Here is a 14,261-nt window from a genome sequence, read left to right on the forward strand (position 1 = left end):
CGGGAAACTTATACTACCACATCAAAACATATAAGGACGAAGTCTTCTACAGCGTCAACACAATGATACGAAATACTACAACGTCATGACGATAACATATGCCTAACAAATATTACAGCGTATAACACAATTATAACATGTACTACAGCATATAACACAATTATAACATGAACAACAGTATATAACACAATTATAACATATAATACAACGTAATACACAATGATAACGTTTACTACAGCGTATAATAAAATGATAACATATAATACAGCGTATAACACAATGATAGCATATACTACAGCGTATAACATAATTATAACATGTACTACAGTGTATAACATAATTATAACATGTACTACAGTGCATATCATAATTATAACATGTACTACAGTGTATAACATAATTATAACATGAACAACAGTATATAACACAATTATAACATATAATACAACGTAATACACAATGATAACGTTTACTACAGCGTATAATATAATGATAACATATAATCCAGCGTATAACACAATGATAGCATATACTACAGCGTATAGCATAATTATAACATGTACTACAGTGTATAACATAATGATAACATGTACTACAGCGTATAACACGATGCTAACATATACTTCAATGCATTATACAGTGATAACATGAACAACATCGTATAACACAATTATAACATTTACTACAGCGTATAATATAATGATAACATATACTACAGCGATGAAACACGATGATAACATATAATACAGCGTATAACACAGTGATAACATGTACAACAGCGTATAACACAATTATAACATTTATAACAGCTTATAATATAATGATAACATGTGCTAAAACGTATAACACAATGATAACATAAACCACAGCGTATAACATAATGCTAACATGTGCTAAAACGTATAACACAATGATAGCATTTACAACATCGTATAACACAATAATAACATATTTCACAATGATAGCATATACTACAGTGTATAACACATTGATAACATATACAACAGCGTATATCACAATGATAACATATACTTTATCGTATTACACAATAAAAACATTTACTACAATATATATCACAGTTATAACATGTACAACAACGTATAACACAGTGATAACATGTACTACATCGTATTACACAATAAAAACATTTACTACAATATATATCACAGTTATAACATGTACAACAACGTATAACACAGTGATTACATGCACAAAAGCGCATAACAATGATAACATGTACTACATCGTATTACACAATAAAAACATATACTTCAACGTATAACACAATGATAACATGTGCCAAAACGTATAACACAATGATAACATGATAACATATACTACAGCTTATAACATAGTAATACATGTACTACAATTTATAACACAATGATAACATTAACAACAACGTATAACACAGTGATAACATGTACTACATCGTTAACAGAATGATAGAAATACTACAGGGTATACCACAATGATATCATAGACTACAGTGTTTAATACAATGATAACATATAAAGCAGCGTATAACACAGTGATCACATATACTACAATGTTTAAAACAATGATAACATATACTACAGCGAATATCACAGTGATAGCATGTTCAACCGCGTATAACACAGTGATAACATATACTACAATGTTTAAAACAAGGATAATATGTACAACAGCGTATAACACAATGATAACATATACTACAGCGTATAACACAGTAATAACATGTACAACAGCGTATAATACAATGATAACATATGCTACAATGTATATAACAATGATGGCATGTACCACAGCGTCATGACGACAACATATACTTCAGTGTCAACACAGGAAGACCGAAAAGGGCACGCGTCTAGACTCAGAGCCAATACAAGGTGTCTCCGAGATATGTTTGTCGAACAAGGTATACCTCAGCGTCAATACACTAGGACAACATATAATATAGAGTCAGCGGAAATGAAATTAAAAAATGTCAAAAAGTTTTACACTAATATATTATACACTATACCGCGCTAACACAAACAGACAAAATATAGCACAGCTATTCATACACAAAAACAATGAACAAAAAAAGCACACAAAAATAAAACATAACAAAGGGTCCAGACAAGGAAACATACTACAACGTCAAGAAGAAATAAAAAATTAACACAAAATAAAGCATTGCGTCAAGCATCACAAAATAGTGGGCGTTCAAGGTCGACACGAAATTACAATGTCAAGCTTAATTAAAATATAAAAGCAAGAAAGATTCCATAAATGTTACCCTTCAGTTTATATGATAACATACACACTCAATAATGGCGTCATATCTAGCAATTTTTAGAACAAACTCAGCATTTAAGACTGTATATGTAGGAGTTACTCCCCGTTGCACGCTGAAAAGGGTGTCCCAGAGCTAAGATGGGGTGTTCCACGGGAACATACGTATCTTACATACGCAGACATGGGATAAATTACTATTTGTCATATATAACATTATAGAATATTTAATTTGGTTTTCGAATGGTGTTTTAAATTTGGAAAATATCGACTTTAAGTGCGGCTCTTCCATAAGGGTTTTAGCGATCTGCTCAAATCTGAACTTAGTTTACCTCTCAGTAAAGGAGATTTAAAAAAACACCTCAATGGTTCTTTACCGGAATACTGAGACAGTGCTAGCTCTAATAAGTACAGTAGAGGTACACACACCAACATAAGTAAGATGTAGACGATGATAAACTGTCTTAAAATAAATATGAATCAAATATATTCGTCAGATCAAACAATCAGAATATCTTTTTAGAATCCCTCTCCCACTGCACTATGGCATTTCGTCTATACAATAACCTCTTCATAATTTCGTTTAGGACATACTGTACCACAGCTAGGCAAGGCAACTTTCGTTGGCTAAGAGCTCAGTCGGTTAGAGCGATTGTATAACAATCTGAAGTCCTGGGCCAGTATTCATGAAACCGTTCTCCTGCTCAGATATAGATTGTATACTTAAGCCTCATTTCTTGTTCCGTAAATAAATAAATAATAAAAATGGATCTTGACAATGATTTGGAAAGCATTAGAAGAGACTTAAAGCCTATTTTAACATTGGAGTTTTTGATCATTTGACATAATTTAAGTGAGTCACAAGAAAGTTGGTTTGAGCACAAAATCCATGCTTGAGCATGAAAATGGTTTCATGAATACGGGCCCGCAGTTCGAATCACGGTCTAGTGCCGCGGTATATGTTAATCCTATCTCTATAATTGTTTCCAAAAAATACTGCAAGGTATACTTTTCGTTTCAGAAATGATTTATCAAAGTAATGGTTATGCCGCTAAAATATAGTTTCTTTTTAGTAAATACTGTCTAACGAAAAATATTGAAGATGCTTTCTCGTTATAAAAAGATAAAATAATTATTCATAATATTCTCAATCATCAACCGTAACATTACGTTGTATTAGTGTCTTTATGGGCGGATTGGTCGAGTGGTTAACACTCCAGCCTTCCAAGCAGGCGGCCGGGGTTCGATCCCCGAAGTCGCCGTACGCATGGAATATTAGAGAAAGTGTTTTTCTCCTGCCCACACAACTCCAATAACCCAGGTGGATTATAAAATGGTCTGGGGTGGGTGTTGCGGTATCTGTGCTGTAGCATTCAAGTGAGGTGGCACTATAAATAATACCGTTGGAAGCACGGTCCCACTACAAACAGAACAATACATCTCCAGCACACACGCAGGCATACGCACATATGGAGATATTAGCCAGGTGGCATAGGACTAGTAGTTAGCGCCTGATAAGGTAGCTCCTGCGAATTCCTCAATATTGTATTGACTGTATAAAATTGTATATCTATGTACTGTAAAGCGCTTTAGAGTGGCTTATCTTAGCTAGATAGGGCGCTATATCAAATGTTGTATATTATTATTATTATTATTTATAAATATCTGCAGACAATTTGTGACCAAAAATAATAGAGACTAATGATTGTTTCCCCGTTAGAAACCATAACACAGAAATCATAGTAATTTGGACATTAAAAAGGTTACTCGATAAAGTATGTAAAACATTGAAACACCTTCAGATATATTTGTGCATTAAATGAAGCTCCAATATGTCCTATACTGCTATTTTCTTATTATTCATAAATTGTCATAGTTGAACAGTTTTAGCAACAATATTAACAAATTCCTTTTCAAATGTTTTCTAAATATATATCCCCGAGGTATTTAAAATAAAATAAGAATAACAAAAGTTTATAGCGTTTGGAATAATTAATCGTTGATCTCCCAGGGCGTCCGTCTTCTTCTTACCTCATCTTACCGGAGGTATGGTAGTCCAGTGGTATGTCGTCTGCTAGATAACCGAACTACTTGGTATTGAAGCGGAGGTAAACCAATCAATCAATCAACCAATCAATCAGTCGAGTAATAGGACGCCGGGCTCGTGACCGAAGGGTTGCGGGATCGAACCACAACACGGCACTGTATTGTATCTTTGAACAAGATACTTTACTCCGCTTGTTCCAATCTACTCAGCTGTAAATGGGGACGTGGTTGGGCAGCGCTAGAATTGTTGAATGCTAGCTGTTAGCCCAGGGAGTTGAGAAAGATATTGGCTGGTTGCAAAGGCCCTATAACCTGTGAACCGCTTTGAGATGACCTACAAACTAGTTTGTGATAAAGCGGTATATAAGAACCTCGAATCAATTAATTAATTTTATGAAGCGGTATCGCTTAATTAAATTAATTAATTGATTCGAGCATTAAGAATAACAAATCAAATAACACCGTTCTTAATGATTTTGGTAAAAGACGATTTCAGCAATATTTAATTCACCAAAAAAATGGAATAATAAGCATTTTAACAGGATCGTATTACAAATGTTGTCATTGTGGTGATAGCATTTTTGAAGTCACAATCAATTTGTGTATCAACTTACGCAAGCTTGCAAATCAGTTAATGCATATCCAAAATATAATCCTCAATTCTGAAATACCAACATTGGTACTTATGATACAATTTAAATTGATATCACTTTTGTTTCGTGTGTTTGTGTTTTACGTCCTTTCATTTAAGGACGTGTCAGGTTTTGATAGTGGAGGAAAGCCGGAATTTTCGGAGTAAAAAAACACCGACCTACAGCCAGTACATGCACCTGGCGACTGCCCCACGTAGGCTTCGAACCCACGACCCAGTGGTGAAGGGCTCGTGGCAGTAGATTGTCAGACGCCTTTACCTCTTGACCATCACTGCTCCTACTTCAGATCACAAATACCAACCTGAAGGATACAGTTATAATCAGGTTCGTTTACTTTGATAATACAGTCGATAGTGATTTGTGTTCTCGTGTCTTCCAACATGCATGAATACAAAAGAAATGCCTTACTGCAAAAGGTTTTAGATATTAAGAGACACAGCATTGGAAACTACCATTATAAAACGACCAAATGTGTACATTTAACAAGAGCAAGATGCAAACATCATATGCAAATTGTTTAGTTTCGTATTTGTTTAAAGATATAATTAAATCAGTATTGGTTAACATACTACAGTGATGCGCTGAGTACAAGGTATAAAAACACCAATGGCACATCACTGCTAAATACCAGACCAACAAAACATCATTCTCAACATATTTAAAAAAATAAAAATGTTGTTTTTAAAAAAATGCAATAATATCCTGCGGGTGGAAAAGGGAAGTTAAAGGTGTACATCGTTATATAAAATTATTAAAACTTGTATACGGCTATAGATACTTATATAGGATTTTAAATAGTTGCATTAGTATAAACAGTCACATACTATAATACACGTATACAAAAGTTATAAATAATAAAATAAAAATATAATTGGTTATATAACGTAGAGCATGGTTAAAATACGATTTTAATGATATCTTACGTAAACATAGTGAAAAATCGTTTTGGAACGAGGTAAACGATATAGTAAGGTAGCATACATCTTTAACTCCCCATATTACAGCAAGATATCGTGCATATTTCTTTATGGGTTATTCCGCCACGGTGGTAACAGTATTTTATTTTCCTTGTATAAAATACTTTTGGGTTAGTAAGTTGACGCCTTGAGTAAACGTTTCAAAATTTCGAGAGAAAAAGTGAAAACAACATTACCCTGCCCCGGTACCAATCCTTAGCTTGGATGTATACAATCATGTTCATGTTGTCCACGTTCATATCCATATATTTCAAATCCTACTCAAGTTCGAATCGATGCACCTTCTAAATGTAACCCGTTTCATTTGCCGATGAAGTTGACCAGATTAACATTGCGTATGATTTGGCGAAGGGAGATAACTATTGACATGTTAAAACAAAGAATATACCACTTGAGGAAAATTTACATTTTTATTAAAGCTACAAAAAGCAACCAAAAAACAACCAATCAGAAAAAAGTATCAGCTCACAGTTGATAGCGCTTTTGCTGTGTTTCTTCTTCTTCTTCTTCTTCTTCTTCTTCTTCTTCTTCTTCTTCTTCGCAGAGACTACTAGCCGGATACTTAGTAAGCATCACATGAGCATTGATGGGCATGTGCAGATGTGTGAAACACATTTAAATTTCTGACCGTTCATAAAATATGGCTGTCTTAGGCTCTGAATGATTCACACATTTGTAGGTGTGCGTCAAGGAGACGCCAATGCTCCTTCTCTATTTCTTGTTTACTTTAAACTTCGTTTTTAAGTGGGTTTTGATATTGTTAACTCTTTCTGGTACACTATTTGCATTTTTTAAGTAAATAATCTAAGAAGGTAGACGAAGTGTTTACATTATAACCTTTGGTGACATCGTTAACTATTAACAATTGAACACTTTATTGACATACGTAGGTGATATTGTATTACAGTAAATAACTTGAAAAAAACCCTGTCATGACGTGGCTCTGTTATTGTAAATACTCCAAATCGATGTTGAACTGTACCGTCTGTGTTACAGTAAATATTCCAATGCAAAAAATGCTTAGGTCTTGTGAGTTTGACTGTTTGTTTTCATTCCCGTTCAAGGTCATCAATGCTTAAAATATTTACGTTGTGCTCAGTAAATTTTTTTTTTATGTTTGTTGCAGATGTACTTTTATACACCCAGTTATCCCTTACACTGTAGAATTTCATATTCCAATACAGAGGTGGTGATAGTATTACGTATGTAACTTCAAATTTGCATGTAAACAAGCTAAATTAAATTCCCGGAATGAAAATGGGCATATGGTATGGCGTGTAAATTGTATACAATAAGCAGGTTAATATCGATTTTACGTATTATTTTACCTCACTCATATAACATCGTGTTTGGTTTGATTGTATTCATCGCATAACCGTTAAATAAAACATCATGTCGCCCACTCGCGCTCAAGTTCCCCCGTTCATATTTCACTTTTCGGAGCCTCTCTAGAATATTGCAATAGCAGCTGCAATTGAGTTCCGGGTGACTGAAGCAGACGGCTGGAATTGAAAGTCAACTAGATCATCTTTTCTTTCATGTTATTGCCTTATTTCGATACAATAGAACATTTATTTGTTTTGTGATATGTAAACACGATCCTTTGTTTCCCTACAGCAAGGGCAAGAAATGTAAGTAGACGCAAGTCACGGTAGAGTGGGAGGGGTTGCAAAATAATTTCTTTTGTGTAACTGTAGCGGAACTAGACTGGGTCGATCGTCGGCGACCTGGTAGCTTAATTGGTAGAGCAGCGTCGTCTAGAGTTCGGAGGGTCCCAGGCTCGAACCCCGGTTTGGCCGTGCATTTTCCCAATCCTGTTACGTAACTAATAACTGGTGTTCATAATCACCTAACCGAAAACCTCATAACTATTTCGGTATTTAAAGGCAGATATTAAATATATATAATAGACCCCATTTACACCGCCATATTTTCAAAATTAACATTAAGTGTAGTCTCCTAAAAGTCATATGCACTACTGCTGATGAATTTAACGTTACTATTTTAACTGGAGTTTTTTAACATAAATTAAAAGGAATGAAAAAAACCTCAATGACATGTTACAGATTTTTTCCGATCCAATCATGAAATGTATTAAATGAAACAATTTATGAACAACTCATTGCAAGTGGTGTTCCACTTGGTCAACAATAATTTATCTTGTGTTCCACAGGGATCCGTGCTTGGTCAACTTATATTTATCTTGCCTATCAATTACCTCCCATCATGGTTAAGATGACTCTATGATTCAGTTAATTATATGTTTGATGACTCTACAATCCATCTTAATAATGGCTGCTGTCTAACGAATGATATCAAAACTGCTTTTATTCCTAGATCATGAAATAACAAAACGCGCTACAAACAGTATAATATTTTACCAGAGTGAAAACTGTATTTGTTTTCTCGATTGGTAACTCAGGTACAGTGCAAGAAATGATTAATTTAGAAAACAATAACATAATATTCACTTGAACATTTTATTTGTAAATACAGAAAGTAATATAAAGTAAACATTCATTGCTTTTTACGGACATTTTTGGTCTATTAAGGATTCATCAGTGATGCTACAAGTCATAATGGACATTTATGTTTCCCATTTCGAATCATATGTAGAATGAAGTGAAAAGAGTAAAGTGGCTATACAACACTATGTAACGTTACAAATGTTTCTTTTTGCAACATTAGGGATTTGCTTTTGTATCCTCTACAAGGGGACTCAAAAGCGACCAAAATAAATCTGCTTCCCCCTTTGCAATACTCGGGATCACAATATTTCTTTCTACTTCTACATTATTTCATTTCCTAAAGCCTTACTTTGCAATACCTTACCTTTGGCTTTAATGTTGAGCGTTCACCCAGGTGAGGAAGGCAAAGGGTTTTGTCCCCAGGCCAGGACATACCAAAGACCTTGACCGGGACATACCAATGAAATGGTAGTTGTTATTCCCTGCTTAATGCTAACATTATGGGCAGTATAATGTGACCGGGCGGAATGTTGTGCTTGGTGCCTTCGGCATGGTATTTCATACAGATAGCACTATAAAGCCAGCTGCAGATCCGCGCAATCACAGTGAGGCAAACACACTAACATGTTCTGTCTCCAGCACACAAACACACATGCACACTTACACAACATACATGGAGGCACGTCCTTAAATGACATCAGCTGTTGTTAGGACGTTAAACAATCTAAAACCTAACTAAAATTTTGCAAAAACAGGTAAAAAAAACCCTGATCAATCGCTAGTCTTATACCAGTCTTTTAAAAATTACAAAGGAGCGACTACCGATTTCAAAGCCAGTCATCTGTTACCGTTACACGACCGCGATATTCTTTTGAGGTGCGTCAAAGTATCAAACTAGTTTTCTTGTCTTATACAAAAGGTGGCACACACCGAGCCTTCTATTTGTCTATGACATATTCCATGGGCGCAAAGTACGAAAGTGAGTATAACCCCTTGAGTATCAAGGATGATTTTAACCCAACGGTATACATACAAGCTACAAAGTTACGGACAACCTCGGGAACTAATAGCCCATCAGCAGAGTAAATAACCTTGTTACTGGTTCACCTGTTGTCGGTATAATGTAACCGGACGGAATGCTGTGCTGGGTGCCTTCGGCATGGTATTTCAATGAGATAGCACTATAAAGTCTGCATCGAATCCTTGCTATCACACGACAAACACTGAAAATATTGTGTGATAAACTGTTCATCATCTAAATACTACTACCTTATATAGTTCTCCATTTAAAAAAGTAACTAAGCACCATGTTTTCCAAATGACATTTAAGCTCAATGGTCAACGATCGCAAATCATCTGTCTGTGACAAACGTAAACAAATAAAAGATTTGCGTGGAGGAACAGAATGAACCTTAAAACTATGTAGAAAAAATAACTTTAAAACAATCCTATCGTCATTGGCTTTTTCATATGCACTGTTTCGCCTGAAATGATGTTATGAACATCAAAATATTTTTTCGTAACTTTAAATTGATATACGCTGATCACTTTTTGTGTGGATATCACTTCCGGTTTAGAACGTCACCTGGCACGAGCAGGCGTTCTTTTTTTGAGAAAATCCGTTCCCGATTGCCAGAAATAAGGAAAATCCGTTCTCAAGTTGTTCTCAAGTTGTTTTCAAATCGGTCTTAACTTCGTCTTCAGTGTTCTCATACTGACAACCCATGATAATGAACTTATCATGCTACCGGTAGGTGATTTTAAGTACTATATATAGTTGATAATGATATTTATACGTGAGGGCCGTCTATAAACAAATCTAGATGGCCAACAAAAATCTTGCATAAAGCAGCTGCTTTGAAAAATGATAACTACGGTGAACAATTGGACACAGCTTAGCTTGTTTTTGTTATGTCTGCACACATTTGGCCCTTCGCTTGTTGGCTATTGATCACCTATATCCTGAATGAAACACATGCTACTCATATCAATATTATTGCGGGATTATATCACAAACAGTGTATCGAGTTTGACTTTAGTTATCAGGCTACCACGCGTGCGATTAAACAAAACTTTTCATCGGTTGATAACCATGGATTATTGGGCGACAGACCATGCGTGTGCCTGTATTATTTTCCAACAGATCAATCCTCTTCCAAAAACTTCTCCCGCTTATCTACCGGTAAACATGCAAGTCGTGGGACTAGTGTCATTTGTCGAATGTGTGTAAGTTTTGCTAGTTGACAAACAAAAAAGATCAATTTAACAGCTAGATCTATTGAAATCTTGACAAACTTATGGTCATAATGTTCCGCTGAACTTACCACGAAGGTGACTTGAAATCTGTCAAATGATGATTTCACCATTTGACGAGCGATGTCGATAGATTGGTGGATTTGATTGATTGCAATGAACACCTGGCATTACTCTTGACGTCAGTGTTTATTGTCTGTCGACCGAATGGCGACTGAAAATAAAACAAAAATCCTCACTAAAAAATCCAAGTTAAAAGACGAAATAGGACAACTGCCCAGAGGACCATACATGATAACTACGCGCAGCTTGTGAAATGAAGACAGGCAGACACCTCGAGACATGTGTAAGCGCGCGCAAAAAACCAGCCTAATTTAAATGATTAGATTTACCAGATCACCTTGCTTGTCAAAGTTATATGGACATTGAAGTAGACATGAAAAATACTTTCGTTACATTTGACTTGGTAGAATATATATAATCAACATATATTTGCATTTTGTGGTGGAATATTATATTTCAGGCTTCGAAAATATTTGAAAAATAATCAACTCGTTTATTATTGTTCCAACATTTTCTCACCCTCGTTTTATATTTATATTCCATCATAATTTACGCACATTCGTTATTTCTTGATCAATTTTATTTTACAAGCATAAAACGAATTTTCCATTATTTGCATGATACGATATCACGATTAAAATTCGTACATACACTACAATATTTGTCATATCATGGTCGGCTGTTACAGTTTATGTTTGTTAACTTTTTTTCTGTGACATAAAGATAAAGCCGATGACCAATTACCTTGGACGATTTGTCAAGAAAATAAATATAACTACTTTTACAGTAGTGGTAAGTAGTAAATATAATTTGTAAACGGGAACAACTAATTTTCTTTATACACTGCAATTTCGTCAACGGTTTTGCATAAACGAGCAAGGATTACAGTTTTACTAGTACTATTTTCCATATCTGTTGAATTTTGTGCAAGTACCTACGTAATCTTCATCGATTTGCGTTTTGTCCATGCAAATCTTAATTGCTTAGGTGTATATCCATGTGTTGATATCACATCTTTGAATTCTCTGTGCCACCACATGACAGGATGTCCATATGTAGTATTGACGGTAAGAGGGACAACACCTAGACTGTGAGCTATGAGGGCTACGTAGATATCATCCAGACGAAACGGTTTGGTATAACGCATGGCTATCCGCACGTCTGACACAAAGTCCATGGTCATTATCACTGTTCCTGCCGTAACAAAAGGTGGATAGGTATTCCATGGATACTCAGATACCGGGACATACCACTTACTGGTAGTGTTGCGGTAAGGATTGACATTTAGGAATGCTCTGCCTGCATAAAGATTGACTCTATTACCCTCCGGTAACCGATCAAGGTACATGACCAGTGTTTCCAATGATACGTAGATGTCATCGTCAACCAGAACAACAAATTGGGCTTGTGGACAGAATTCCGGTACCCAGTTAAACGATGTAGATGTTTTTAATGTATTGTTGAAATACGTATCATGAAAATCCATTAAAATAATGTCATTAAATTCTTTAATTTCACTCCAAGTTGGTTTCAGAGATTCATTCACAGGAGTTCCTAATATAAATACCGTTTTTATGATAAATTTCTTTAAATAGAGTTCATTACCCCATGTTTCTCGAATCGCATCCCTCTGATCGAAGTGATCATTCTTCGATTTCACAACGAACAGCAGAAATATGTCACCTGTATGAGTATTATCCCCTCCTGCAGTATTGTAACACCTGTTGACTGGATTGTGAAGGAAACGTTGTGTGAAGTTATTGATAGCACGTTGCCTTACCTTCCCAGTACGTTTAAAGTCCTGTATCAATTTCACCATATCTACGTCCAACGGGTAGGAAAAGTTGTTAAAAGACAACTCTTTGTCATACTCGGGTATTGAAGTCACGATCTGGAGCGTTGTCCGTGATGTCCTTCGTGTTGTTTCAGTAGCCGCTAATTTCCTATAAGTGTTCCTTATTTGAATATTGCAATCATTCAATGACCTTTTTGACGTAACATCACCAATCTGTAGCCTTATTATTATACATATTGTCAGTATCGCTAGTATGAATGCACAAGCATTTTTCCTAGTCCGCATTGTGATAAGTAGTCTGTTTAGCACGCGGCGCTCTCTATATATAGACGCCTATGTCAGCTGGCAGTGTATACAAAAGACGTAATTTATTGACAATTTTAAACAATATATTTCGTAATTTTAGTTACTTTTCATGTGATCGACGTCACAAAAGTTTGATACCTTATAAAAAAATATATATATATGCTTAAGAAAAGTAGTATATCGTGTGACATTTTGATTATGCTATGATGCATACTTGTATAAATCATGTAGTTTTCATTTCTAATATTTTATTTAGAGAGAGAGAGAGAGAGAGAGAGAGAGAGAGAGAGAGAGAGAGAGAGAGAGAGAGAGAAACTTCGACTCGTTTAAAAGTGTAAAACTTTTCAAAATAGATATTATCAATTTGTTTGACATTTAGGCCAAGTCAGATTTAAATATTAATACAAACTGATTCATTCATGTCTGGTCTGCTATATACTTTTTACTCGTCGCAATTAGAGTAGGTCCCTCACTGGAAACTTATCTTCACCAAAACTAGGATCCCTGAATGCAAAGCCTCCAATACCTTTTTCTAATAATCAGTGTGTTCATCGTGGTTTGATAAGTAATGTTCAAACAAATTGATAGCATCGAGAATAAATAAAAAAATTATGGTCAAATAAAACAAAACTACTTGAAATTTCTATTCTTTCCCCATTTTATAGAAAGTTGATGCTCCGACTAGAACAACTAAATAAAACGAAGCAGAATGTGTGTACAATTGGGTGGTCGGGTGGTACAGTTGATAGCGCACTAGCCTATTGCCTAAGGCGGCCGGGGTTCGATTCCCTGATATGACGTTAAAAAGTTGGGATCACCTGCCCGACCACGTGGGTTTTCTCCGGGTACTCCGGTTTCCTCCTACATTAAGACCCCCGCGCGCTAACATCGGGGCCAACACGAGTGATTAATATAAATTGAAATAATTTGTTTAATAATATTTCTAAAATAAAACAAACAAAAACATTCTTATTTTTAACCCAAAACTTGATCCCTGCAGATAGAAATTATTTTCTTAAAACCCGTCTTTGAATAGATATCACCATCTTGGTAACAGAAATACTCACACATTAGCATAAGTCAATTAGGTTGATTTTTTTCACAATAATTAAACATGTGTTGAGAACAAAATATACTATATTAAAAACTAGCCCTTGTTAAGTGACACAGCTTTGTAAATGGGCCAAAAGTGTAGTCTCAATCCATTTGTTTTTGTTTTTGGACAATTATGAAGGTCACATAGTCCAATTTATCATATGTGTGCCTATTTTAGTACTGATAAATATATTTTTTTTTTAATTTTGATACATTGAGTATTACAGGGGTTTCTCGTTATATACAAATACCACACATGGCTACCGCACGCTAGTGTTCACTGTTATACTAACAAGAGACTTTTTATGAAAGGTCAAAGTTATCAAAACACTCCTATCGTCATTTG

The 14,261-nt window shown here is 35.1% G+C and overlaps 1 protein-coding gene across 1 annotated transcript; it reads right to left on the reverse strand.

The window, feature by feature from the left end:
* Positions 1-9,808: 9,808 nt before the first annotated feature.
* LOC110464646 (beta-1,3-galactosyltransferase 1-like) lies at positions 9,809-12,783 on the reverse strand. The gene is made up of 2 exons (XM_021519982.1): positions 11,658-12,783; positions 9,809-10,870 (listed from the first exon to the last, which is right to left on the reverse strand). Exons 1-2 carry the CDS (start codon positions 12,536-12,538, stop codon positions 10,846-10,848), a joined length of 906 nt encoding a protein of 301 aa, XP_021375657.1. The 5' UTR covers positions 12,539-12,783; the 3' UTR covers positions 9,809-10,845.
* Positions 12,784-14,261: the final 1,478 nt, after the last annotated feature.

The sequence above is a fragment of the Mizuhopecten yessoensis genome, unplaced genomic scaffold (genome assembly GCF_002113885.1).
Source record: "Mizuhopecten yessoensis strain PY_sf001 unplaced genomic scaffold, ASM211388v2 scaffold11017, whole genome shotgun sequence".
Classification (NCBI taxonomy): domain Eukaryota; kingdom Metazoa; phylum Mollusca; class Bivalvia; order Pectinida; family Pectinidae; genus Mizuhopecten; species Mizuhopecten yessoensis.

Coding starts and splice junctions, on each gene's coding strand:
- LOC110464646 (XM_021519982.1), bottom strand. CDS start 12,538: ATGGTGAAATTGATACAGGACTTTAAACGTACTGGGAAGGTAAGGCAA. Junction 10,871..11,657: donor CGCAAATCGATGAAGATTAC/GTAGGTACTTGC, acceptor TTTTATTTTCAG/TCGCCATTCGGTCGACAGAC.